Source organism: Petaurus breviceps, unplaced genomic scaffold (assembly GCF_028583685.1).
Source record: "Petaurus breviceps papuanus isolate PSGF00001 unplaced genomic scaffold, PetGlider_PUasm1.0 90775, whole genome shotgun sequence".
In the NCBI taxonomy this organism is placed as follows: Eukaryota; Metazoa; Chordata; class Mammalia; order Diprotodontia; family Petauridae; genus Petaurus; species Petaurus breviceps.
This window is the reverse complement of record NW_027187342.1, coordinates 11,282,357-11,309,716: the sequence shown is the minus strand read 5'-3', so window position 1 is coordinate 11,309,716 and position 27,360 is coordinate 11,282,357. Positions and strand designations below refer to the sequence as shown.

The 27,360-nt window shown below is 34.7% G+C and overlaps 1 protein-coding gene across 7 annotated transcripts in view; it reads left to right on the top strand.

Moving 5' to 3' along the window:
- The window catches only part of EHBP1 (EH domain binding protein 1), a 422,755-nt gene that overhangs the window by 198,480 nt on the left and 196,915 nt on the right, over positions 1-27,360 (top strand). For 6 of the 7 annotated variants that reach the window (XM_069069006.1, XM_069069005.1, XM_069069007.1 and 3 more), the window contains exons 7-9: positions 4,321-4,460; positions 14,031-14,153; positions 24,444-24,696. In XM_069069006.1, the coding sequence (XP_068925107.1) occupies positions 4,321-4,460; positions 14,031-14,153; positions 24,444-24,696 (516 nt within the window). Of the gene's footprint in view, positions 1-4,320; positions 4,461-13,153; positions 13,259-14,030; positions 14,154-24,443; positions 24,697-27,360 lie in introns of all 7 variants that reach the window. The other variant, XM_069069010.1, reaches the window with a different exon arrangement.

The following is a 27,360-nucleotide window of genomic DNA, read 5'->3' as shown; positions in this document are numbered from 1 at the left end:
ATATGTCCTTATGCTATTATTTTACTTTACCCCACTGTGCAATAGTCTTCAGAAGACTATATGTGAAAGAGTAATAGGAGTGTAATCTGCTCTAGGTTTATTTATCTGAACACCATCAAAAAAAATAAGAATAACATAATAATTATACCTGACACTTATAACACTTTGAGCTTTGCAAAATTCTTTACACACATTGTCTTACTGGATTCTCATTACTATCCAGCGATGTAGATACTTATTATTTTGTCCTTAATTTGTAGTAGAAACTAATGCCCAGAGAGGATCCTACCACATGTAAGTGTATGATGTAGATTGATTTCAGTACTTCCTAACATGAGGGCCAGCATTCTTTTAATTATGCAATGCCTCTAGAAGTGTATACTATTCTTTTTATGGTTTTAGCTGTGAAAAGGAGAAGATATTTAGGACATTAGCTTGAAAGGATGGCATGGTAAAGAGAAAGCTTTTTTTTAAATAGATAGCTGACAACTGACCATACATGGAGGTGCCAGGGAATAATCAACGAATTAATGCTTATTTATTGAAATTGGAGTGTAAAGGAGGAAAGGATGGGTAAAAATAAGAGAGTTCCCATTTACTCTGACCCTCTTGATCAAAACCTTAAAGCTAATTTTGTTTAATTATTCCCTCTCCTACACCTCCCACATCTAATCAGTAGCTAATCCTATAAATTCTACTTCTACAATATTTCATAATACATGTCCTTTTTATTCCTACTGTCCCCACTGCATTTCAAGCCCTCACTTCTATTTGTAGTCCATTCATCTTCTAACAAGTCTTTCATATTCTTTTTTCACTTACAGTAATTTCCTGTTACCTACCAAGCAGAATGCAGATTCTATTGCCTTGCATTTAAGGCCCTCCACAATCTGGCATAACTCTGCCTTTACAATCTTACTATTTTCATTCACAAATTTTATGTTCCAGCAAAATTGGACTATTCTTTGCCCTTAATACTGACCTTAGATTTTTCTATTTCTGTGCCTTTCTTTATTCTGTTTCCTATACCTGAACTGTCTCCACTTCTACTCTTTTCATATAGTTCAGAGCCAGAAGGGTCCTTAAACATCACATAGCACAACCACCTATTATTTTATAAATGAAGAAACTGAAATCATACCCCTATTAAATGCCTTGCCTGATCTCCACATTACTAACTGTCCTACACAATATACCATTTTGTAATTTTCTCATCCACTTATCCCTTCATAACTGTATATTAGTTAACTGTATTTGTGTTTTATGTCTTCACTAGACTGTGAGCTCATCAGGTGCTCTTTGTATCTTTGTAACTTTGTATCTTCTTCCCCCAACATCTCCCACTTCCCATGCCCCGTGTCTGAAACAGTATTTGGCAAATGGTCTTGTTAACTAAATGTTCCCTGAAATAAATTATCTTTACAACACTTTAAACAACATGATTTTTTAAAAAAATTAGTGATTAGTATTTAATTTATTCATAAGTAGTTAGTTCTCCTAACCATTCTTTTTTAATTCATAGAATAAGTGATTTAAAAAAAATTGCTTAGTGACTATAGTTGACAAAATAGTTCTTTATGGTCAGTAAAATACTTTACAAATTTTATTGAACTTTTTACTCATAATGACCTTGGCAGGAGGCTACTATTAATTAACTCCATTTTCTCCCTGTGAAGAAGCTGAGATAGACAGAGGTGACTTGCCCATCATCACACAGCTAGTAATGAGGCCAGATAATCTATCATATTGTAGAATTTTATTTCATTTCAGCATTGAATCTTAATCAGAATTGCAAGATGTTCCAGGATTTTGCGAAAGAATTCTTGTTTTGTTTTGTTTTTTAAATTAGTTTTAGAGTCAGAAAACCTGTTCAGTTCCAGATCTGCTGATTGCTTTAGGCAAATCTTTAGTATTTTTTTTTCCGCCTCTTTTATCCAGCTGTTAATTCTCTTTTCATGATTTTATTGCATCCCTCCCATTTGTTTTCCCAATTTTTCCTCCACCACTTAATTGATTTTTAAAATAATTTTTTAGCCCTTCCAGGAATTCTCTTTGGGCTTTTGTTCAATTTATATTTTTTTTCTTTGGGACTTTCTTTGTAGCTGTTTTGACTTGATTGTCTTCTCAGTTTGTGCCTTGATCTTTCTTGTTACCACAGTAGCTTTTTATTGTCAGGTTCTTTTTGTTTTTAAATCTTTGCTCATTTTTCCAGCCCATATCTTGACTTTGAATTTAATGTTAAAGTTTGGGCTCAGCTCACCTGGTGAAAGGTGGGTGCTATCTCAAACTTCAAGCTTTTTAGTGCTGCTTTCTGCCCGACTAGTTCTGGTGTGCTTGTAAGTTTTCAGTTCTTCCTTGCAACCGTAAGTGCTACTCTCCACCGTCAAACAGAAGTGGATATGGGAAGTGGAGTTACCAAATAGTGCTCAGTCCTGTGCCCAGTGCTAGCACAGGTGTCCCTTATATATTTTTTTCTGACCATTTGTCCAATCTCCTCACTGTACCTTGGGCTGAAAGCTCCCCGGAGTGCTGTTGCTGCTATTGCAACCACCTCCAAGCCCCACAGCTAGTATTGCCACAATATGGACTCCAAGCCAACTCCTATCCCAGTATCGTAGACCTCTCCTTCTGACCTCCTAAGTTGTCTTGGGCTTGAAAAATATCAGTTCAGAATTTGATTTGTGGCATTATTGTAAAGTTGGTTTTTGGTATTTTTTTTTTTTTTGGAGGGAAACATTAGCAGAACTGACATGTAGTGCTTCCTTTATTCAGTCATCTTGGCTCTGCTGCCATAGTATGATCATGTAAGAATTATGTCAGGAACACCAAAACCTAAAACGAGCTGAGGCATGATGAATGCTAAGGACAATTAAAAATGTTTTTAGCTATATTGGTTGTAAGAGGACAAAAACCCAACTTGATAAGATCACTTCTTAGAATGTACGGGCTGCTAATAACAGATAGTGGCTAGTACTCTGAACTACTGAGTTCTTATTTTGCTTCTTTTTCCTATTTCAAAGCAAATGATTCTTTGATTGGATAAATAATATTAATGACTTACTTCTGAAATTTGAAGATGATAGAAAGCTTGGGGTGTGGGCTTTATATGCTAGAAAACATTCTGGATCCAGAAATATCTCAACAGGCTAAAATGTTGGGCCATATAGAATATTATGAAATTTAATAGGTATAACTGTAAATTCCTATACTTGGATTAAAAAACAGTTTATAAATATAGCTAAGAAGAGGCCAAGCTACCCAGCAATTCCTGTTAAATAGATCTGGGGATTATAGCAATACCATAAACTCAGTATGTTCTACAGTATGACATGACAGCCCCCCAAATTGATGTGATCTTGGACTCCATTTTGAGAAATACAGTGTCCTGAATGAGGGAAATAATTGTTCTATTATTACAAATATACACTGACGGGTGGCAAGGTGGTGCAGGGAATAGAGCACCAGCCCTGGCGTCAGGAGGACCTGAATTTCAATCCGGCCTCAGATACTTAATACTTACTAGCCATGCGACCTTGGGGCAAGCCACTTAACCCCAATTGCCCTGCCCTCTCCCCTCCAAAAAAAAAGCAAAAAAAAAATTTATATATATATATGTAAATATACACTAATCTTGCCATATCTGGAATACTCTATTCAATTCTGGGGACCATGTTTTAGGAAAGCTATTAACAAACTAAAAACCATCCGCAAGAAGAGGACCAGGATGGTGAGAAGACTAGAGAATATTGCCACATGTAAATCAGTGGACAGAACTGATAGTGCTTTAGACTAGAGAACAGAACATAGAGAGGGAGTGGACCTGACAGCTGTTTCCAAGTATTGAAAGACTGTCATGTGAAAGAGGAAGTAGACTTGTTCTGCTTAGCCCTACAGGGCAGAACTAGGAATGGTTACTGGATATTATAGAGTAGTAGATTTAGATATGATAGAAAGGAACACTTGAGACTGTAATGGTCCATACTGGAGCCCTTCAAGCAGAGGCAACACAAACATTGGAGAGATTCATGACTTTCTTCAGTCAGGTACACATTGCCCCGATTATCTTTTAAGGTCAGTTTCCGTTCTTAGATTCTATGATAAGGAAGCATGTTTCGGATCTGTTTTTTTATTTGTTTGTTTATGAAGTGCAATGTTAAAGTAAATTTGATTTTTCCATAGTACTTTAGTGTTCTCCTCAACAGTGATTAATTAACCCTGCATTTCATAGACAAGAGCAGTGAAAGATGTGTGTTTTATAAGAACAAAATATTAATGCCATTACCATTTGATGACATAAATTGTTTTGAATGATTGGTTTAGGGATGAAGACATGCAAAGTTTGGCCAGTTTGATGAGTATGAAGCAGGCTGACATTGGCAATTTAGATGACTTTGAAGAGGACAATGAAGATGATGAAGAGAACCGAGTGAACCAAGAGGAAAAGGCTGCAAAAATTACAGGTTGGCCTTGTTATTTCATAGAACAAAGGTTGTTTTTTTTTTCTTTTTGGCTGGCTTGGGGGGATGGGATGGGATGGATCTTGGAGCTTTTATTCTGGTTTCTTGGAAAACCATTTGACTCAGTAGACAGTTTTTCTTTATCATGGCCTTTCCAAAGAAGAAACTTTATCACACCCCTTTGCATACTGTCTAGGCTTCTGAAGACATATTGCTGGGTATAGTTTTATAGCTTTGCAATAATTTAAGATAAAGTCTGAGTACAGGTAAAAAATATGAAAACTTGTTTGAAACTATTAATTCATTACTTCTTGTGGCAATTTATAGATGAATTTTTATGTAATAATCTTATTCCCCATGGTTACCAATCTATCTAAGACATGACAGAAAGGTGACAAAAATAGATAATGTGTCAGCCTCACTTAGTTTATTCTCATTTATTGCAAGCTCATATGTAGCTGGGCCCTCAAACTTCATCAGTTAAAAAACTTCTCATAAGAAACCAAACAGAGCTGTTTTTTTAAACCTAATAACTAAGTGATTGTATCTATATCTACATCTGTATCTACAATAGCTGTATCTATCTATACATATATAAATATGTTTGTGTGTGTGTGTGTGTGTATGTAGAGGAAATAAGACAATCACATTTAAAGAAACAGTATTTTGCAACCTATTACCTTGAAAAAAAATCAAGGGCTTTTTGTGGGAGCTAATCATAAAAGCATCTTCACGTACTTCTTTTAGCAAGTGAATTGTATGAGAAACCTGGAGCAATGGCATGCCATTTCTTTTCTCACTTCATAAATTCTTTCCCCACTAGTATCTCACATTGATTTCCTTTTACTTTAACCTCCTCTTGTACTTACTGTATTTATGACTGTTTAACACTACATATATTGCTGTGTTTTGTTTTAAGCTATTTTTGTTGTACAGATTTTGTTTCTGTAAACTAAAGATTAAGTTTGTTGAGGGTAGGAAAACTGTCTTTTATTTCTTGGGTATTTCCCACGATGCCTTATTCATGTAGTTGGTTATATAGCTATAATAGTCTTTTATAAGCTAACATAGGGAGTCATAGGTTTTGAGAATTAGAAGGGTCTTAGAAGTCATAGAGGGCACTCAGAGTCTTGTTGACTCTTTTAAAAAGTTTAATATAGACTATTAGTATAGTTTGTTACCCTTCTAATATTTTGCCAGTAACAATACTATGAGCATATAGAAAGGATATATGTAAAAATAACCTGAATGTTTAAAAGACCTCTGATGATACATTTTATTTAGATAAAATTATATTACTCTAGTAAATGACTGCAGCAGACATAAGGGTCTTTCTGGTATTCTTAATTTTTATTTTACTATCATAGATCTAGAACTTCAAAATCATATGGGTTAGTACTATCATTTTATCAATAAGTAAAGTGAAACCCAGATAAATTAAGTAACTTACCAAAGGTCACACAGGTAATAAGTGTCAGGGCCAGAACCAGAACACAGATCCTAAGACTCTGAGTTCATCTGCAAAATAGGTATGTCAAATTAAGAGTCCAGTATTCCTGTTTCTTATTTGATGTCTGAAATAAAAGCTTTTCAGTTTATCTTTCAGTATAAAAACATTTATAAGATTTCATTAGTCTTACTTCATAATTGTGGTTATTTTTTTAATGTCCACCCAACTCATACCTCTGTTCATCTCTTTTCCTAATAATCTCAGAATAAACCCACAAAAACAAGGACACATAACCTCCTCAGGAATAACATTGCTCTATAACTTGTATGTGCTTTCTGATACTCCATCTCATCTCTTTGAGAAAAAAAAAACAGATTTTTATTTTAAGAGATGTGTTCATCTTACTAGATATTGCCTTGATGAGATTATGAAAGGTTCCACCTTCCCTCTACCACCTTTCAGTGTGTTAGAATTCAGTGAGGACCAAGGTTGCGCAACCAAAAGGTGAGGAAGCTATTCTTGAATGAATCATATTAAACACTCAAGTTACTTTACTTAACATTTGTTATATGTTGTTGATTCCATAGTAAATATTCATTTCTCTTGGTAAAACTAATTGGACTACCTAAAAATTGCGATCAAAAAAGGAATCTTGATACAATAATACAAGAAATAATTAAAGAAAATTGTCCTGAAGCACTAGAACAAGAGGATAAAGTAGAAATAGAAAAAACCAGTCACCGCTTGAAAGAGATTCTACAAATAAAAGTTCCTAGAAGAACATCATAGTCAAATTCCAAAACTCCCAGCTGAAGGATAAAATGTTATGAGCAACAAGAAAAAAAAAACAATTTAAATATGGCAGAGCCACAGTTACAAATCACACAAGACCTAGCAGTAACACTAAAAGACTGCAGGTCCTAGAATATTATATACTGAAGATCAAAAGAACTGGGGTTGTGGCTGAAAATATCATACCCAGCAATACTAAGCATAATCTTGAATGAAAAAAAAATGAACATTTAATGAATTGTCAGACTTTAAGGATTTTGTTAAAAACAACAACAACAACAAAACCTGAACTTAATAGAAGATCTGACATATAAGATCCAAGAGAAATATAAAGTGCCTATCAAAAACTAATTACAAGGGACTCAATAAGGACAGACTGTTTATCTTTTATATGATGAAATGTAAAATGTGTGTCTAAAATTGTTATTAGTAATTGGGGTAATTCATAAGAAAGATTGGAGTAGACCCGAGTATAATATGATTTTTAAAAGTAAAACCATTGGGGCAGCTAGGTGGCACAGTGAATAGAGCACCGGCCCTGGAGTCAGGAGCACCTGGGTTTGGATCTGGCCTCAGACACTTAACACAAAAACTAGCTGTGTGACCTTGAGCAAGTCACTTAACCCCAATTGCCCTCCCCCCAAAAAAGTAAAAAAAAAAATTTTTTTAAAGGGGCGGCTAGGCGGCGCGGTGAGTAAAGTGTCAGCCCCAGAGTCATGAGGACCCAAGTTTGGTTCAGGCCTCAGACACTTAACACCCACACAAAAAAACTAGCCATGTAACCTTGGGCAAGTTACTTAACCCCAAAGGGCAAAAAACTAAAAGTAAAACCATTTAGAAACAGGTAAAAAGAGTGATTATTTTATACAAATGAGATATGAGATAAAGAACTGACACAGAGGAATTAGATGGGGGAGGAGGGCTGATAGTTCTGGAACCTTACTTTCATCTGCAATGGATTAAAAAGGGATCTGGAAGGGTATAAAAGTCTTTTAAATTCAGAAAGAAATAAAAGGCTAAGGCAATTGAGAGTGGGGAGAAAATAAGGGAAAGATTTTTAGAGGGGAAGGTAAGGGAATAGGATAAGGTGGGGGGGGTGTAGTAATATAAGGGTGTTTAGATTAGCAGGAATGGGAAAATAAGGGAGAGATCCCTGGAGGGGGGGATAGGTTAAGGAATTCGAAGGCAAAATAGTGTAGAAGTAAAGGTAGGGTAGAAGTAGAGGATTCAGGAGAGATAGGAAATAAGAGATACAAACATAAAATAAACATCAGGAGTAGAATTTATTAGGGGAAAAAAAGCAGGGTAGTAATCATGATCTCAAAGTTAGAGCTAAAATAAATTTAATATAAGAGAAAAATAGGAAAACTACACTGTGTGCCAGCCATATTAATCAACATTCTTTTAGACTATTTAAAATAACTAGACAGTATAAGAATGGAATAATTCTGTGGGGTAGGAAATGATGAATTGGTAGACTTAGAAAAATATGGAAAGACTTGCACACAAGAAAGAAAAGGTCTACTCTCAGAGAAAAAGAGGACAAATAAGTACAGAATGGTCTTATATAGATGCATATGTCTATATATGAGTATAATTGTAGATATCTTAAGTATATATGTATATATGCATGTATATATCTTTGTATATGTGTGTATACACGAATGTATGTATACATGTGTGTGTATCCATACTCAATTGTACCTTCTAAGGAGAAGAGAGGAAAGAGGGAGGAGGGGGGTAAAGAACAAAGTAAAAAGTGCACAGCAGAGAACAAAAGAAAACCTACAAGGAAGTAAAGAAAAGATGGACAGTTCTGAATATAGTGTGTAATATTTATTTTATGGGCTTTCTTGAAATGGAAATTACTGCTGTATATTTTGATTTCTCTTGGCAGTGCTTTTTTTCATTTCTTATTTTGTATTCAATATTTAAGTTAATGATGTTTTTTTCTTTTCTTATTATGTATTTAAAATTATTTTTAAAAAAGAAAACTAATTTTCCAGCAGCCAACCTGTTAGCATTAAGTGCCTACTATGTACTAGGCATTAGGGTTACATAGAAATTAAGCAGTCCTAGTCATCAAACATCTTGCATTCTATTGAGGAAACAATGTGAATCTGTGTAAGTTTATGCAAAATAGGAAGTAAATACAAGAAAATTTCAGGGAAGTAACAGCTAAGAAGTTCAAAAGAGGCCTCTTAAAGGAAGTGGTGCTTGAACTGTACTTTGAAGGAAACCAGGTATTCTAAGAAGCAGATGTGGGGAGAGAGTTTATTTCAGTTATGGGGGACAGCCTCTATAAGGCATAGAGAGAAAGATAGAATGTTGTATGTAAAGAGTAGACAGAAGGCCAATTTGGCCATATTGTGGAATTCAGCAAGGGAAGTGATATATAAGTCTGGAAAAGTAGGTTGGAATGAGGTTGTGAAAGTCTTTAAATACCAAATAAAAGGATTTGTATTTGATCCAATAATAATAGAGATCCACTAGAGCTTACTGAGTAAGGGAATGACAAGTAAGAGCTGTGTTTTAGGATTGTCACTTTGGATTGTCATTTAGGATTGTCACACACATAACATTATTTGGGTGAATTGGAGAGGGAAGAGTCTTGCTTGACCCTTTCTCACTATCCTTTCTCACAGTGTAGTTCTATGCATAGCTACATTTAGATAGCTAAAAGATGAGTAAGTACTCAAGTCTTGTTTAGGCTGCACTTTGGACTCTCTACCATGACTTAGGAAGCTCTTTAATTTTATTAGCTCACTCCAGCCCTGGAATTCACACATTGCAAGTAATCTTCAGCCCCTGTGGCCTCTCCTGATTTGATGGCTCCTCCCAGTCCCTCATTTAAGGACTACATTCTAGCCAGCAATTTCTCATTCCTCGCTAGGATACACTCCAGACTTTTCCTACCATGTTCCCACTCAAGGTATTTTCATTCTCTTTCTCCTCCCATCACCATTTTAGCTTCCCTTTATGAGTTGTCTTCCCCCATTAGAATATAAGCTCCTTGAGGTTGAGTGTTCTTTCTTGTATTTGTGTTCCCTGCATGTAGCACAACGCCTAACACATAATAACCACTTAATAAATGTTTGTTGACTAGCTGGCAAGTATCAGGCCCTCAGTTTATTGGCCTTCTTCAAGATCTCTTGTCTGATTCAGTTCAACAATTCAACAACCATTTTATTAAACACCAAATTCTGGGTATACAAAGAAAAAAATTGAAATAGGAGCCTTCATTCTTACTGATAAATCTTAGATCTGCCTTTCACACCTACTAGCTATGTTCACTGGCAAGTAACTGAATCTCTTCTGTAAAATAATACCAGAAGTACCTATTTTATATGCTTACTTTGAGGCTTAAATGAAATAATATATGAAAAAGTCTTTGAAAAATTTAAAGCACTATCTAAATGTCACTTAGGAAAGTCTTCTGTAATGTACATGGCAAATAATTATTCTCTTCTTAAGCATTGCCTGTGATGGGAAACTAAGTAGCTTACCAAGCAGTCTGTTTTCATTTTTGACAAGTCAAAATTGTTGGAAGTTCTCCCTTTATTTAGAGAGATCCTATGTTACTTCCTTTGTTCCTCATTCTACTATGTAAACTATCTGACTCTTCTCTCACATGACTGACTATCTGTGACTCCAGAGCCTAAACTTAAGGGACCATACCTTTATACCATTCTTCTCTTCTACCATCAAGCCCAGGACTTGGCCTGTTGACCACCTCTACTGATTTCTAGTTGTCAGCACCTCCTGTGTCTGCACTAGTTATCTCAGCACCCAGGTAAACTGATATTTTGTCTGACCCATCTCAAGTCCTGTTTTTGCCTCTGACCCATCTCTTTGACCCAGCTAGGAATCTCAAAGCAATTCCTAATCATAGGTAGGTATGTATGGCTTGTTTCCCTTAAGTAAAACATTACTCTTTTTTCTTGTGGTAGTTTATATCTCAACCTAACTTGGATAGGCCTATTTGATATGGTTCTATCTAGTAGTCTTATTTATCCTAAAGCCTATGTTTCATTAGTTGTTTTTCATTTAGCTTTTAGAATTGGTTTTCTTTTCCAGTTTCAAAGCTCACCCCTTCTTCCACACCACATCTTTCTTCCCTCAGATTTACTGCCAGTTTCTGGTTTCCAGGCTAAGAGTGCATGATTCTGTCCTATGTTTCTTCTGTTATACCTTTGCTATAAAGATGGACATTGGAAGGGTGATTTCATACCTTAGTCTATTTTCCAGATCTATCACCTGTCTTCCCCTTCAAGAGTTTCATACTTTGATGCAATACTTAGTGTGGATACCTAATTTAGTTCAGCTCACTGTAGCTTAGAATTCAATTCCTAAGTTCAAGAGATCCTCTAGCCTCAGCACTCCCAGGAACAGGGATTTTAGGAATAAACCATCATGCCCAGTAGAACTTTATACTTTTTCATTGGATACTAGAACATAAGAATGTTATCTAAAGTCTCAAAGGTTACCAGACTTATTTGGCCTATTGCCCCCTTTTCCAAAATAATTACTTAGCACTTCCCTGGAAATCTACTTTTTTTTTTAACCCTTTAATGTTTTGTTTTGTTTTTTTAAATTTGCAACATTTCAAACTGCTACCATCCCTCTTGGATCTTTCCAGCACTCTCCAGGAGTGTCACCCACTTTGTGAACCTATTCTAGACTACCTCACAAAATGCTTTATTTTCCAGTACTGATTTATGAAATCTCTTTTCATATATATATATCTTTCCTTTGTCATAAATATATTTGATAAAGCAATATCTCATTGATACTCATTTACATACACAAACCATATGTTAATATTCAGTTATTTTAAATAATTGTGTATGACCCTGAACAAATTGCTTAATGTATGTTTGCCTCAGTTTCCTCATTTGTAAAATAGAGATAATAATAGCACCTACCTCACAGGGTTGTTGTGAGGATCAAATGAAATAATAATTGTAAAGCACTAGAACAATGCCTGTAACAGAGTTAAGTACTATGTGAATGTTAGCTATTATTATTATTATTATTGAAATACTTATTTATTAGTGATTTTTTTCCATCTTACTGGCCATACTATTGCATAAGTATCTCAGTGCTAAAGTTAGTCTTAGGTGTAATTTAAACAACTCTGGAACCTGGTGGCCTGTTATAATTCATATTCATTTAAAAGGTCCTTATTTTTGTAACCAAATAAGCTAGTCTTTTAAGTTTGGAGGACAACCATGTAAGTAACCTTAAAACTCAGGAGGTATACCTTATGAAGAATTCTATTTGATCCCTCAAATTTATTCTATCTACGTTTAGAAGGATTCTACCCACCTATCCCCTCCTTTAAAAAAAAATGCCGGAGCGGCTAGGTAGCACAGCGAGTAAGAGCACCGGCTCCAGTGTCGGGATGACCTGGGGATTGAATCCCGGGCTCACACACTTAGCACCCACCCAGAAACACCTGGCCGTGTAACCTTGAGCAAGTTACTTAACCCCAATTGCTTAGGGGCGGCCAGGTGGCTCAGCAAGTCGGGATGACCTGGGGATCAAATCCAGGCTTAGATACTTAGCACCACACCCATAAATAACTGGCCATGTAACCTTGAGCAAGTTACTTAACCCCAATTGCTAAAAAAAAAAAAATGCCACAAGGGTGGCTAGGTGGTACAGTGAATAGAGCACCAGCCCTGGAGTCAGGGGGACCTGAGTTCAAATTCAGCCTCAGACACTTAACACTTACTAGCCGTGTAACCTTGGGCAAGTCACTTAACCCCAATTGCCTTGCCTTCCCCCTTCAAAAAAAAGCAAAGAAAAAAATTCCACATCAGTAAGCTTAGAGGTGACATCCCTTAAACAATATATTGTTCTCTTTTTATTTATTTATTTTTAATGCATTGTTTTCTTAACAGAAATTTCCTCGAAAAATCAAGGAAAACAGGAGAATATGAACTATACTGCTTATTTGACTTTTCTATTTCAGTTTTGATTTTTTAAAAAATCCTCCAATATCAATCCATGCTAATTTACATAATTGATTTGAAAATGTTTTTAGAAAATTTAGTTTTAATTCAGAATAATATTTTATACTGTGTGAAGTTTTATATAAAATTTAAATTTTATTCACAAACGCAAAGGAGTGACTCATTCTGGGAGCCAGTTTTAACTTCTTGATGATTGTCTTTGTTTGATGTGCTCATTTGCATAGTCTTTATGTTCCCCTAGTGGTTTAACCATACTGTGCTTCTTCTTTTTCAAATTCTGAGAAAGCATAATATTCTAATGCATAAGTCTATGATGGATCAAAGAAATAACACACTTTAAATGGATTCTCCTGATTAACAAAATGTCTTTTCTCTTTTTTCTCTCTCTTTTTTTTTGTTTAATAACTGCATGCTTCTACTGCTTTTCAATTAAATGACCTTACCTTACATTTGTCTTGACTGGCTTCTGTTTACAGAAATTGTAAACCAGTTGAATGCTCTGAGCAGCTTAGATGAAGATCAAGATGACTGCATAAAGCAAGCAAATATTCCTTCAGCTAAATCAGCCAGTTCTTCTGAAGGTCTATGAGCTTACCCCCTTTCTTTCCGTTTCTGATTGCTTGTATTTATTGTGATCTGCTACTTCTTGACTTATGCCTGTGTTCAGCTGTCAGTTTTGTCTTTGTGCTTTTTCCTTGAACGTTCTGTTTGGTAATTTGTAGTGCACCAACGGGAAACAACGTAATGATCCATCATCTTGGTGATAGCCTCATAACAAGATATCCTAATAGAGAATTATTTTTAAATACCTTAAGAATTTATGTATGATTGGCCATTTATTTTAACTGTCTGAATTATGTGTATTATTGATATGTTCTTTTAAAATCATTTTCTTATGCTCAATACTAAAACCAACATTCATGTTTTGTAAGTAAGGGAATTACTCATTGTTTTTAACCTTTTAACTATTTCAGTATTTATTTATTGTGCCAGTTTAGATTGGAATTAAAACTGAAAGACACCTTAGGGATCGTTTAGTAAAACCCTCTAATAATTGAGGAAATAAATCCAGAGAAATGAAATGGCTTGTCCCATGCCATATACACGTACTAGAGTAGAACCAGAATTGAAACAATCTGGGAAAACGTATCCTATTAATTTTCTTTTTTTAACATGAAAATGTTGGTGTGCTACAAAATACATGAATTATTCCTGCCATTGGTAAAACACCATACATACCTTATTGTTTCCAGGGACTGTTGGTGTGAATTTTTAGAATTTAAGATGTTTAATGTGATCACAGTTTATTCAAAAACTATGCCTTAATGAAAAAATCCTTAAATTTGTTTTCAGAACTTATCAACAAGCTTAACTTTTTGGATGAAGAAGAACAAGATTTTACCACTTTGAGTTCAAATCCATTTGGTGATCCTGATGTAGCTGAATTAAATCCTTTTGGAGATCCTGATTCAGAAGGTAGTAAGTTTTTTTTTTTTTATATATCTGTATTTTAATATTAAATCACAGCTAAGTTTCTAGGATCATATCATTGTATATTGTAATGAAGAAAGTAATTACAGCAGCACAGTTATCTTTTATGATTTCTTTTTAAAAATTATATATAATACTAAATTTTAGTTATTTTATACTTCTGTTCTAGGTCAGTCAACTAGGTAGTAAAGCCTTGGTGTTAATAATAGCTATACTGAGGTAAATGGGGAAATTAATATTCACTTTTAGTCTTTTAGCTTTTTTTGAACCCTCAGGATCTTTAAAGGAAGATTGTAGTTGATGATAGAAACCTGCTGTGTTGCAGATTGAGGGGTCATTCTTTTAAAATGATAGCTCATTCTTTTCTTTCTCTCCCTCTTTCTTTCCTAGACCATCCTTATCTCCAAAAATCAATAAAAATGCCTGCCTCCAAATCACTAGGGGTTTTGTCATTAAATATAGTTAAGTAGAGAGAAGGTTTTAGAAAACTTGTGTGAAGTTTGAATAACAGAACATTTTATAATATACTTTCAGTATTTGTTTTATGATAAAATATTGGTCAGTTAACAGTCATCCTGAGAAGAATTGTTGCAAACAGTAGAAACAGAAACCTTTTTAGATCTAGAAGGAAATCTAGAATTCATCTAATTACATTCCCTTCAATTTACAAATGTAGAAACTGAGACCCAGGTAGTATAAATATCTTTTTTCACAAAGTTAGAAAGGTAATCTTAGTCACTTAAGGATAAGAATAATTTGCCTAAATGTTTTTAATGATACTTGAATTCCTTATTTCAGAATATAACTTATTATTAAACCTAAATTATTTTCTAAAATAAAAACACCATGAACTAAAGTAGAAAGAAAAAAATCATAATCATAACCTTATATCCTTTTTGTATCAGGTTAGGAGACTAATAGTTATAATTCCAGATTGTGAATCAGACTTGTAGGCCTAGGAAGGAATATAGTACTCAATATTATCTTTTTTGTGTGTAAGATATTGTTTTCTTTGAGACATAACTATTTGCTGGTCTTACTGTTATCCAATATACTAATGCTCATTTAAAAAATTGTATGTTACTTTTTTGATTAATTAAGACCTGTGCCTAAATAACAGAACTATGCTGGGGAAGAAAAAACTACCAAGATAGTAATGATAATTCAGTTTGTTTTTACAGTTCTAAATTTCCTTTTAAAAAAAAATCTTCCCTTTCTCTTCACTTTGTTCAAAGGCTTCTTATCTATTCATTGACATTTTGCACTTTAGTGGTTCTTTTAAGAACAATTATAAGATGTGTTTGTAAGCTTTTGTATGAAATAATCTTACCTTAAACCCTCTTTTGTTATTATATCATTTTCTAATCATGCTTTGCTTTCAAATGCTTTCTTGCTTTTGGTTTTCCCTAGTGTGTGGTGATTATGTTTGGATCAATTTTTGCTATTTTCTTCACAAATGTACAAATAAAATCTTATTTCCATTTAACTTTGTCAATTTTTTTCACAACATATTCCAGAAAGACTTTATTTTTGGTAATCTAAATCAAGGATTAGAAATTTGTATTTTTCAGTGATATGGTTATTGCCATTGTATGTTAGTGTGATTAAAGGAAATTATTATGAGTGTATCTACAAGAATAAAGGCTGCATCTTTCTCTCGTGTTTAAAAAGAAAACTGTATTTTTCCTTAAACTTATTCTACTCTTTGTAATTCCCTGCAATACTAATTAACCTTATAATGATGAATTCTTTTTCAAAGCTCACAAATTCTATATAATTTGAATCCAAAAATATTTTAAGTCAATATAAAGACAAAATTCAGTTTTCTGAACTATGATATACTAGTATGATGTTTAAAAACTGTTCAACTTTAAGATGTGTAAAACCCCAGTCCACAACATATCTTCATCAAATTTTAGAACATATAAGTACATAAGTGTCATTAGATAAAATTCTCAAAAATGTCAGTTATTTTTCAGAAGGAGAATTTACAATACTTGTACTTTTATCTGCTCTTCTATTCTTCAACCTTCACCCTTTCCCCTTTACTGCATTTCCTGCAGGACTTTTGTTAAGTGAGGGGCAGAACAGAGTACTGACTGAAGGACTTGTCTTAAGCAGGAGTTCATTTCCTGTCTCTGAAATGTACTGCTTTTATGATCATGTAAATCTCATTTCTCCAGGCAGCTCTCTAGGGTTAGAAGTTATAAAGTTCCATCTGTGGAAGGAATTTTCTGTAGGAAAACAGAAGCATGTTCTGCCTAGGGCTGCAGGACATAAGGCTTCAGTGGTACTTAAACATACAACTGAAAAACTAAGTGATCTGGGGCAGGACATTAGTATGTGTATTTGGGTTGTATTAAAAAGGGCTGAAATTCATTTAGCGCCAGTTCTGTACCCTGAAAGTCACTTGGGGTAAGGATTGACTGAGGCCTGTGAAAAGTGAATTTGCTGGCATGGGATAAGATTGAGACAGCTTTGAGGTATACCCCATCCAGGGATCCACCACAAAGGGGAAGAGAGCTAGAAAGTAAGCAATAAGGGAATTGAAAAAAGACTGAAATTACCAAAAGTCTTAGAACAAAGAAAGCTCAGTTTAAAAACCTTTAGCAGCAGATAAGTCAACAGGGAAGATAACCTCCAGGACATCTAAGTCCAAACATTCATGAATAAATAGTGTGAGACAAAGGAAAATGAATCAACACTTGATGAGGCATAGCACCATATGGATTCCCAAAAGATCATGGAACTACAGGAAGAGTTGCTAAATGATTCAAAAGATAAATAAGAATTGTAAGAGCAGAATTTATGGCATGTGTTAACAGAAATAATTGGCAGGATAGAAAAAGTTGAATTCATGGTGTCAAGTCACTCCCAAGAAATGAGACAGAACAACTAATTGGGACTACAAATAACAGTTTTGAAGACGAGAAACAAAAAGCAGTGTTAAGAGAACACACTATCTATGTAAGCAAAACATATTAATCTCAAAAACAAAATGCATGGAGACAACAACAAGGACAAGTCAAAAAATGTAAACATTAGAATGCAAGAAATAATACAAGAAAGCTGCCCAGAACTTCTGAGTACAGGAAACAAAGTGCTAATCAAAAGAATCTTAAATCATCTCCAGGAAAAAGGACAAGCATTCTGCAAACTCTAACATTTAAATTTGACAATTCCAGTGACTGACAACAAAATGTGCAAAGCAACCAAGAGTCTTTCAAACATGAAGGAAAATAAATTTGAATAACAACTCTTGTGTACCCACCCAAAATCACTGAACCAGAGTAGGAAGGTATATTCAGAAGAGTGAAGGAGCTCAAGATGCAACCCAAAGGGACACCCTTAGCAAACCTGAGTCTAGTCATCAATGAAAAAACATAGACATTCAGTGAAAGAGGCACTTGAAGCACTCCCTACCCCTGCCAAACAAAACACCAGATGTAAGCACAAATGTTCCAGACAACTGGAACACAAGAAAGGTAAACAAATTAAACAGTCAAGCACTAAATTACCCTGTGGTTTGGGGGGGAGGGAGCTGAAGCAGAAAACATTAAAAATAACTACAATAAAATAACTGCAGAGGGTCAGTTAGGATATTTCTTTATAAAAGTATACAAGGGAATTGAGGGTGGAAGTTGAACTTAAAAGAAGTGATGTTATAGGAACTGGTATGAACCACCATAGAATAAACCCTCCCAACAGCTGGTCTACAGGTGAATCTTATTTTTTTCCTTTGGTAGATTAAACTGTAGAATTACAGGGCATGTAAAAGGGAAGAAGGGAAGAATACTGATGGAAATGTGTAATGTACCTGTAATGCCAAGCAAAGGCAACTTCCCAAGGTTCAAAATACCAGTATAGGTGCTCTCCATTTCATTCAGTGACAAATTAAGAACAGATAGAATCAAAATTTAACATCATTCAAAATACAGCATTTACCAAGTGTGATACAATAATCTCCAAGTACTACCCCACCCCTGGACATTACATTCATTTAATGAGTCACAAAGTCCTTCTTCTAAATACTACTCCACCCCTAGGCTGTACATTCATTTAGTCCATCACAAAGCCCCTCTTCTCAAATGGAGATTAGTTTCCAATCATAAGTAAAGTACATTCATTTGTGCTATCACAGAACACAAAAAGGTCAAAAGTTCCCCACCCTTGGATCACAATTGAATCTACCCCAGAGTTACAATAAGTTTAAGCACAGCATCTAATAGCCAAAGAGAGGTCTTTTCTTCATCTTGACGCAAGGCAAGTTCTCAGCAATCTTTGTTCCTGGGGAGACATAGCTTAGCAAGGCCACAAGATACGTTGCCAGTGTCTTCATTAATTCATTCTCTTTCTGCAAAACAGTCATAGGACCCCTGAAAACATTAGCAAAACTCTCTTCCAGGATTTCTGTAAAAATACAACAAGAAAATCCTTCTTCAGGGCTTCTGAACCAACAGCAAGGTTCTAAGACCTCTGCAACAACAGGACTGTCCTTCACCAGTGGACAGAATTCACTCTCTATCTGCAGAACGGTCTCAGGAGCTCTGAACCAACAGCAATGTTCCAAGACCATTCAAGTATGGGGTAAATAATGAGGGGAAAATAACTGCTGGTGTCTCTCAGCAAGAAGAGGGGCTACATTAAATTAGATGAGTTTGCAAAGGGAGGATTAAAACAGTGGACACGAAGGGGAATTATTAATCAGGTGAGAGCATCCTGCTTAAGAACAATCCTTTGGAGGAGGGCAGAGAAATAGTCTATAATGAAAGATAGACATTTTATAATGGTATAATCTGCAGAGATTCTAGTGCTTAGAGAGAACACTATGCCTTCATGGGGAGATGCTTTGGGAGAAGTGGAATCAGATTTTTGGTATAAGCAACTGACATTCAGAAGAGTGGGAGAGCATGACCCAGAAAGGAAATGTCATGTAAGATGTGAAAGAGAATGAACTGCACAACCAAGAATGCAGGAAAATTTCCACCATGGAGCCAATGTATATCCTTTTTATCTCCTCAAGATTTCATACTTCTATGAGTGATGCAAAACAGAAAAAAAAGAAAGGGTAAGATTTATAAGGCAATAACAGAATAATAGAAACAATAGAAGAAGAATCTCAAAATAGGTGCTTTAAAAGTTTTAATTCCATGGAAAATACAGAGGCAAAGAAGAAATAAGCATAAGAATTATGGATCAAAGGATAGAAGTCTAGAATAAGCAGAAAGGGAAGAGAATTAAGGAAGAGAATGAGGGAATGAAATTTGTTTTGGAAAAGGGACTAGAAAAAAGAAAAGACTAGCAAAAGAAGTTGATGAGGAGGTGAGGAAGGCAGATTTTACTTGACTACCTAATTGAAGAAAGGGGGAGGAATTAGATAGTGAGATAAAAGGAAAAAAGAAATTCATAAATAAAAGTCCAAAAACAAGGATGGAGGGAGTGGGGATTAGATTGAGGGAAAGAGAGACTGTGGGATTTAGTGGGAATAGATTGAGCAAAACTAAGCAAAGAGAGAAAGTACTGTCTTTGCAGAGGAGGAAGAACAGTAACTCCTAATTGGCAGGGAGGGGCAGGGGCGAGGGGAGGGGTGACAATATTAGAGACAAATGGAGAAAAATATTTCTTTAAATATGAATAGATTAAACAGTTCAATAAAATAAGATAAATGAATTGGATAAGAAATCAAAACCCAATGGATATGGTAACTCATGTCTAGTTCCAGCTACCTTGGAGGTGGAGGCTAGTGGATGTGTTGATCTTGGAAGTTCAGAAATGCACTGGACTAAACCCATTGGATATCCTCACTAAGTCTTGATAAGACTTCAGGACCTAGAGGACCCATCAGGTTGCCTGAGGAGGGATAACCTGGCTCAGCTTAGAAAGGGAGCAGTCAAAGCTCCCATGCCTTTAATAAGTGAGATTAGATCCATGAGTAGTTCCTGCAGCTTTAGCCTAGGTGACATACAGACAGACACAGTCTTTAAAAACACAAAAAAGTCCCACAATCATTTCTTTACATGCAAAAACAGAGACATGCAGAACAAAACTGAAGCAATTGAACAAAACTCATTGGCCATCAAGTGAATCTAAAAAAAAGTAAAAGTAGTAAATTCTATAATGGCAAAAACAAATATGCACAACTAAAAAAGATAAACAAAGAAAAACTACATTTAGAAAAAGTAGTCAAAACTACATGAAAAAAATTCTAGGTAACAAACTAGTATTAGTGTTAAAATAGTATGCTCCAAATGTTAGCATGTAAATTCATGAAGGCAAAATTAACCAAATTAAAAGAAAACAGCATCAGACTTTAATATCTTCTCTCAATTTGGACAAATAACAAAGATAAACAAAAGGGAAAATACAGAGTTGAACACATTGTAAGGGAAACTAGAGGTAAAAGACTTATGGCATCTTCTAAGTGTGTAAGTAATAGAATATACATATTTATCAGTACCATATCTAATGTTTACAGAAAATGATTGGATATTAGGGCATAGAGTTGTATAAAATAAATATAAAAAAGGATAAATAGTAAACCATGCCTTAAAGACCATAACAGTACAAATAGCAGTCAGTTCAAAGATCACAAATGATACAGACCCTAATGGAAATGACAATGAAATCCTGAATAGTGAGTAGACCAAATAACAGATCATACAAATAATTTATAATTAAGTGACAGAGAATGATAATGATGAATGAACATGTTATAATATCTTTTTTTGTTTGTTTTTGGAGGGCAAAAAAGGTTAAGTGACTTGCCCAAGGTCGCATGGCTAGTTTTTGTGTTAAGTGTCTGAGACTGGATTTGTACTTAGGTCCTCCTGACTCCAGGGCTGGTGCTCTGTTCACTGCGCCACCTAGCTGCCCCCAACATGTTAGAATTTCTAGAATGTAGCCAAAGCAGTCCTTAGGGAAAAAAATTACATCACTGAAAACATATAGTATCAAAATAGAAAAGGAGAGCATTGAGGAAGTATTTATTATCTATTATATGCCAGGTACTGTGCTAAACTCTTTGAAAATTTTATCCCATTTGTTGTTCACAATAACCTTGTGAAAGCAGATACTATTATTATCCACATTTTATAGTTGAGGAAACAGACAGAGGGAAAGTGATGGACAGATATGATCTCTGAGGCTGAATCTGAACTTTTATCAAAGGATAAAAGTCTAGAATAAGCGGAAAGGGAAGAGAATTAAGGAAGAGAATGAGGGAATGCAATTTGTTTTGAAAAAGGGACTAGAAAAAAGAAAAGACTAGCCAAAGAAGTTGATGAGGAGGTGAGGAAGGCAGACTGACTCCATGCCAGGTGTTCTATTCACAGACTTCCTTAACAGCCTCTCTTGAATTGAATTTGCTTTATAAAAAATGAAAGCCAAAGCAACGAAATAAACTTAATCCCGATTTGTCAATTATATGATTTTGTATGTGGAAAATCATAGGGAATCAGCAAAGATACTAATTGTGACACAACTTCAGCAAAGTTGCAGGCTGCAAAATAAACTCTCAGACGTCAACTGCATTTCCATATGATAAAAATAAAATCCAAGATTATTTTTCAGTAATAGAGAAATCTCATTTCAGATTACTACAAAGAATCTTGGGAGCAATATACCAAAGCACACAAAAGATTTCTGTAGATTTAATTACAAGGTACTCTTAATTTAAATACCTTAAGAAATATTCAGTGCTCATGTTTCTATACATATCAATTTCAAAATGACACTACCACCGAAATTAATTTATATTTTGATGCTGTAGCAATCAAATTCAGTGGGATGCTTTTTAGAGCTTTATCAAATAACATTCATTTGGAAAAATAAATCTAGAATATTAAGACTTCTAGACCTCAAACTATACTACCAAACAATAATCATCTAAATCATCAGGCATTGGTTAAAAAATAGAGAAGTAATCAGTGGCACAGATTAGACAAAGGAGAATTGGAAACAATGGAACTTAATAACACAATGTTAATAAATCATTAAACATAAATTATTTAGGATGATAAAACTGCTGGGAAAAGTTGAAAGCAGTTGGGTAGAAATTAGGCTTCAACCAACACTTTATACCATATTCCACAATATATTCTAAATATGTCTGACTTTAATATTAATGATCATACTATTAAAAATGAGGAGAGAAGCAGTTCACATATTTCTTACAGTTATGGGTAGAAGATGTATTCTTGAAAAGAATAGAGACAATTACAAAAAAATAAATAATTTTGATTACATGAAGCTGAAAAGCTTCCATACAAACAAAATTTTTGCATCTAGGATAAAAAGGGAAGCAGTCAAATGGGGAAAAAAATCTTTGAATCAGATTTTTCATGTAAGAGTTTGGTAAATCAGACACATAGACAAGTGTCATATATAAAGATGAAAAGCCCTTCCCCTGATAGTTAAGTCATCAAAAGATTAAACAAACAGTTCTCAGAAGAAAAGAAAACATAATCGCATGAATGTTCCAATCACTTATAACAACAATCAGAAGAATACTGAGATTTCACTTTAAATTGGAATAGTTAATGTGGGAGGGGAGAGGAGATAGGCGCACTAATGCATTGTTGGTGGAATTGTGAATCAGTATAACTATTTTGAAAAGCAATTTGTTATTATGCAAATAATGTGACTAAAATGACATAAAAATACTCTCTGGCCCAAAGTTTCTCTTATTGGGCTTATACTCCAAGGAAATCATTGATAAAAAGAAAGTCCTCATATACATTAAATATTTATAGTAGCTCTTTGTGATAGCAGAGAATTGGAAACAAAGTAAATGCCTATTCATTTGAGAATGGGTAAATATAAGAAATATCAAATGTGATGAATTCAGAGAAGCATGGGAGAATGTACATGACTGTATACAGAGGGAAGTAAGTAGTACCAAGACAACAATATACACAATTAGTACAACAATGTGAATGGAAATAATAATCATAAAGAAATCAAAAATAAATGTTGCAAAACTATAAAAACCAAGCATTATCCAAAGAAGATATATGAGAAGATACTCTTATCTCACTTCTTTACAGAAATGACAGGCTCATTGGTATGGAACAATGTATGTTTTCAGACACTTTTGATGAAATAATCACTTTTATTGATTTTTTTCTTTTTCCTTTTACAAAAAAAATTATACAGCATGGACCTTTGGGAGAGGGAAATACTATTAAGAAATTCTTGTGATGGTAAAACAAAACAAAAAAACTTCAAGATACCAGTAAAAATTTACTTTAATAAAGAATAGTTTATCTGCTTGAATTTCCATTTTTATAGTATTATAAAAATCACATTCTGGGGTTGCTAGGTGGTGCAGTGAATAGAGCACTGGCCCTGGAGTCAGGATGACCTGAGTTCAAATCTGGCCTCAGATACTTACCACAAAAACTAGCTGTGTGACTTTGGGCAAGTCACTTAACCCCAATTGCCCTCAAAAAAAAAAGGCAAAAATCACATTCTATTTGGAGACTCCTACCAAAAAAATTACTATGTATTTTAGATAAGGTTCTAAATTGATGTCTTTTCTCATGTCTTTTCCTCTATTATTTCAAGTCTTACTATAGTTTAAATAGTAATGTAGACTCTAAGGTTAATTCTTTAAACTTTTTTTTACAGTTATGTAATTCTAAATAATTGATCCAACTTTGTCATTACACTGCAATTATAATTCCTTTTACACAGTTGAATTGAATGACACGGTGACTTAGTTACCTAAGAATAACTGGTAATAAGCAAATATTCAATTTGAAATGTATGTTTATTGGGCAAATTGCTTAATTTGCCATTGATTTTAAAAATCTTAAATAACAATGGATGTTTTTGCTAATAGGAATCAAAAAAAACTAATAATCTATTTTTACATGTAGCATGGTAATTATTGTTGTAGTCATAGTACCTAGGCTCAAATACTATCTTTGTTCCCTATTACATAAAATACCTTGTATAAATCACTTAATGTTTCCTGGCTTTTTTTTCTTGGTGTAAAATTAGTGGAACTAGGCAATCTCTAATGTCCATCATAACTCCAAGACCTATCATATTTTGTATATTTTTAAAAACATAGGTATGATATCTATAAAATTAGTCAACCTTTGTAAAACTCTTATTTTCATTTTATCCTTTACTCTGTTGATCCTGCCATAATTCTTAATACAAGAATTATTATTGTTCTAAATTTATGTATAACTATAAAGACCCCAAGTATTGATATTAAAATACTAATTTTGTTTGGCATTTTTTTCTCTCTTGTAATTGTTTTTATAGAACCACCTACTGAAACAACTTCATCTAGAAAATCAGAAGAATCTTTTTATAATGATAGCTACAATCCTTTTAAAGAAGTACAGGCTCCACAGTACTTGAATCCATTTGATGAGCCAGACCCAGAACCTGAAACATTTGTAACTATAAAAGATTCTCCTTCCCAACCTACAAAAAGGAAAAATTTAAGGCCTGTGGATATGAGCAAATACCTTTATGCAGATATTTCCAAAACTGAAGAGGAAGAGTTGGATGAGTAAGTATAATTCACTTTAAAATCACCATTGGCTATTAAGTAGTCTCTTATATTTAGGGCCAGTTTTATACATAAAGAACATAAGAATAGATGGTGGAGAAAGCAGTTTGGAGGCCACTTACCCCACAGACTTTTTTTCCTATCCCCTCCTTACCTATGAAGCAGTAGTCTTTTATTACCTGATACATAATACTTGGGATAATGATTGACCTAAAGGGGTACTTTTCTTGATATAGATAAAGAGGTATGCAAAAGGTCTTGCTCTTTAATACATGTATAGGAAAGGACCTTAAAGTTAGATTAGAGAGTTATCAAGTTACTGATGCCCAGAAATATCTTCCAGTCTTCTTTTTTTTTTTTAAAAAACGGGGTTAAGTAACTTGCCCAAGGTTACCCGGCTAGTTTTGTGTGGGTGTTAAGGCTAGAACCGATCCTGGATCCTCCCAACTCCTGGGCTGGCGTTCTTACTAACTGCCATCTAGCCGCCCCATCTTCCATTCTTCTTCATGTTTCTGAAAGGGAAAAATGTGATATTAACATCTCTACTTAGAACTCTAAATGCATTTTTCTCTGGATGTAATGTTACATGTGGTAATTAGTGGTACTGAATTGTCACTGTTGATAGAATTATAGGATCAAAAATGGAGTTAGAAGGGACTTCAAAGGCTAATACATCTTTTGCATTTGGTTATATATAATGTATGATATGGGTTAAACAGACTTTTGAGGGCTGGCCTTTAGGCATAACCACTTCTTACAGTATTGTTTCTATTTGAAAATTGAAATGTAATCTCTTAATTAGGGATTGTCTGTAGATGAATTTTAATTCATTCATATTTACTCCCCCAAATATCACAAGTTTAGTAGGAGTCAAAGTATAATATAACTGTTAACATGAAGTTTTTCTAAAAAAATCAAATATCCCACTACTTTAATGAATCTGGCAGTCATTCAGGTAGGTGCCTTTTTGAGAAATACACATTGCAGCCCATCTATTCCTTTTTATCCTGTGCGACTCCTATCTGTGTCCTACACATCTACCATAAGGGGTCAATGCATTATGTTGTGGGCCTGAGGACTATCTTCCACACATTCTTTTGACATTGTGTAGATACTAATGGAACATGCAGGGTTTCTTTTTTTTTTTTTAACTAACCTGCTTTTGCCAAACAACCCATCTTTTTTTTTTGTAAACATTCATCCTGGGGCAGCTAGGTGGCCGAAGTGAATAGAGTACTAGCCCTGGAGTGAGGAGGACCTGAGTTCAAATCAGACCTCAGGCACTTGACACTTAACTAGTTTTATGACTTTGGGCAATTCACTTAACCCCAATTGCTTTGCTTTCCCCCTCCAAAAAACTCATTCATCCTGCCCCCACTTTTACTGCCTTTGTGGGCTAGCACTATTTTACTGTCTGAAATAGGAGAGGATTGAGATGGAGGAAGAGGAAAGTGTTAAAAAGTTTAGTGCTTCATCCCTGGGGAAGGAGAGAACACAAAGTTAGGCTATGATACTATTCCCTACTGCTTTTGGGGGAGGCAGCTTTTCCTTCTATTACTAGATCCCAGAGTCATTCTCAACCTCTGCAAGAGTTAGGAGCTGTGTTGAGGTGTAAAGATTTGGAGAAGTTACCACTTGAATGCCCATTGTTGGCATATTCTCCAACCTTTATTTGCTCTTCATCCTGGGTTTGTAAGAGGCCCTTCAGTCTGCCTCCCTTTGTTCTATTCTTAAATGAGCCATCTACTAACACAGTGGTCTCAAGATGGCAATTTGAAGAGGTGCTGTATTATTTCACTTAGCAGTACACATTGCATGAGGCTATGCAAAAGGGGAAATCAATTGAGTTGAGTTTTTATTGTTCATTTCTTTTTATAGTTCTACAATTCCATCACAATGTTATTTTTAAAAACTCAGGTGTTATAAGAAAAAAATATATTGTCATGTGGACTGTAACCATTTTATTTGTAAGATTCTGTAAATGAATTTATATTCTGGAAAAAGTAATTCATCCATTTCTCTGATGGCCATCATTTATCTTGGTTCTTCTATGTAATTATTTATTTGTAATGTATAGTAGACTGCTCGCATTTATTGTGTGCTTCGTTATTAATGAAGCTTCTCAAGGACCCTGACCAGTTTGTCCGCTCTTATTAATCACTTATTCCACCTTGAACTCTACCTAATTCAGGCTTCTCTAAGCCCAGACCAGCAAAGGTATCGCCCAGACCTGGAAAGGTGACTTGAATTCCTTTCCCAAGGCTCCTTTCAATCCCATTCCCATTTTCCCTTATCACTGGAATCTCTCTCCAGCTGTGTTGCATGATAGCCTAATCTAGATTTTCCTTGTGACCATAAACATGGATAGTGTTGCCCCTTAAATAAATATTTCTTCCATTTCCATCCCTTTGAGGGTTTAAGACCTGTGCTATTTAAATGCTTTTTCCTTTTCTTTCCCTTCCACCTTTGCTTGGTTTTTGAGCTTGACCCTGCAATATGCAGAACAAGTTGGGGATGATGAAGTGTATACTTCAGATGGAGAGAAGGAACATAAAAGATGTCTGCTTAGCTTTGATCATATGTACTCCTTACTCATACTTTGAGGGATTCTCAGGGTTCTCTCTCTCTCTCTCTCTCTCTCTCTCTCTCTCTCTCTCTCTCTCT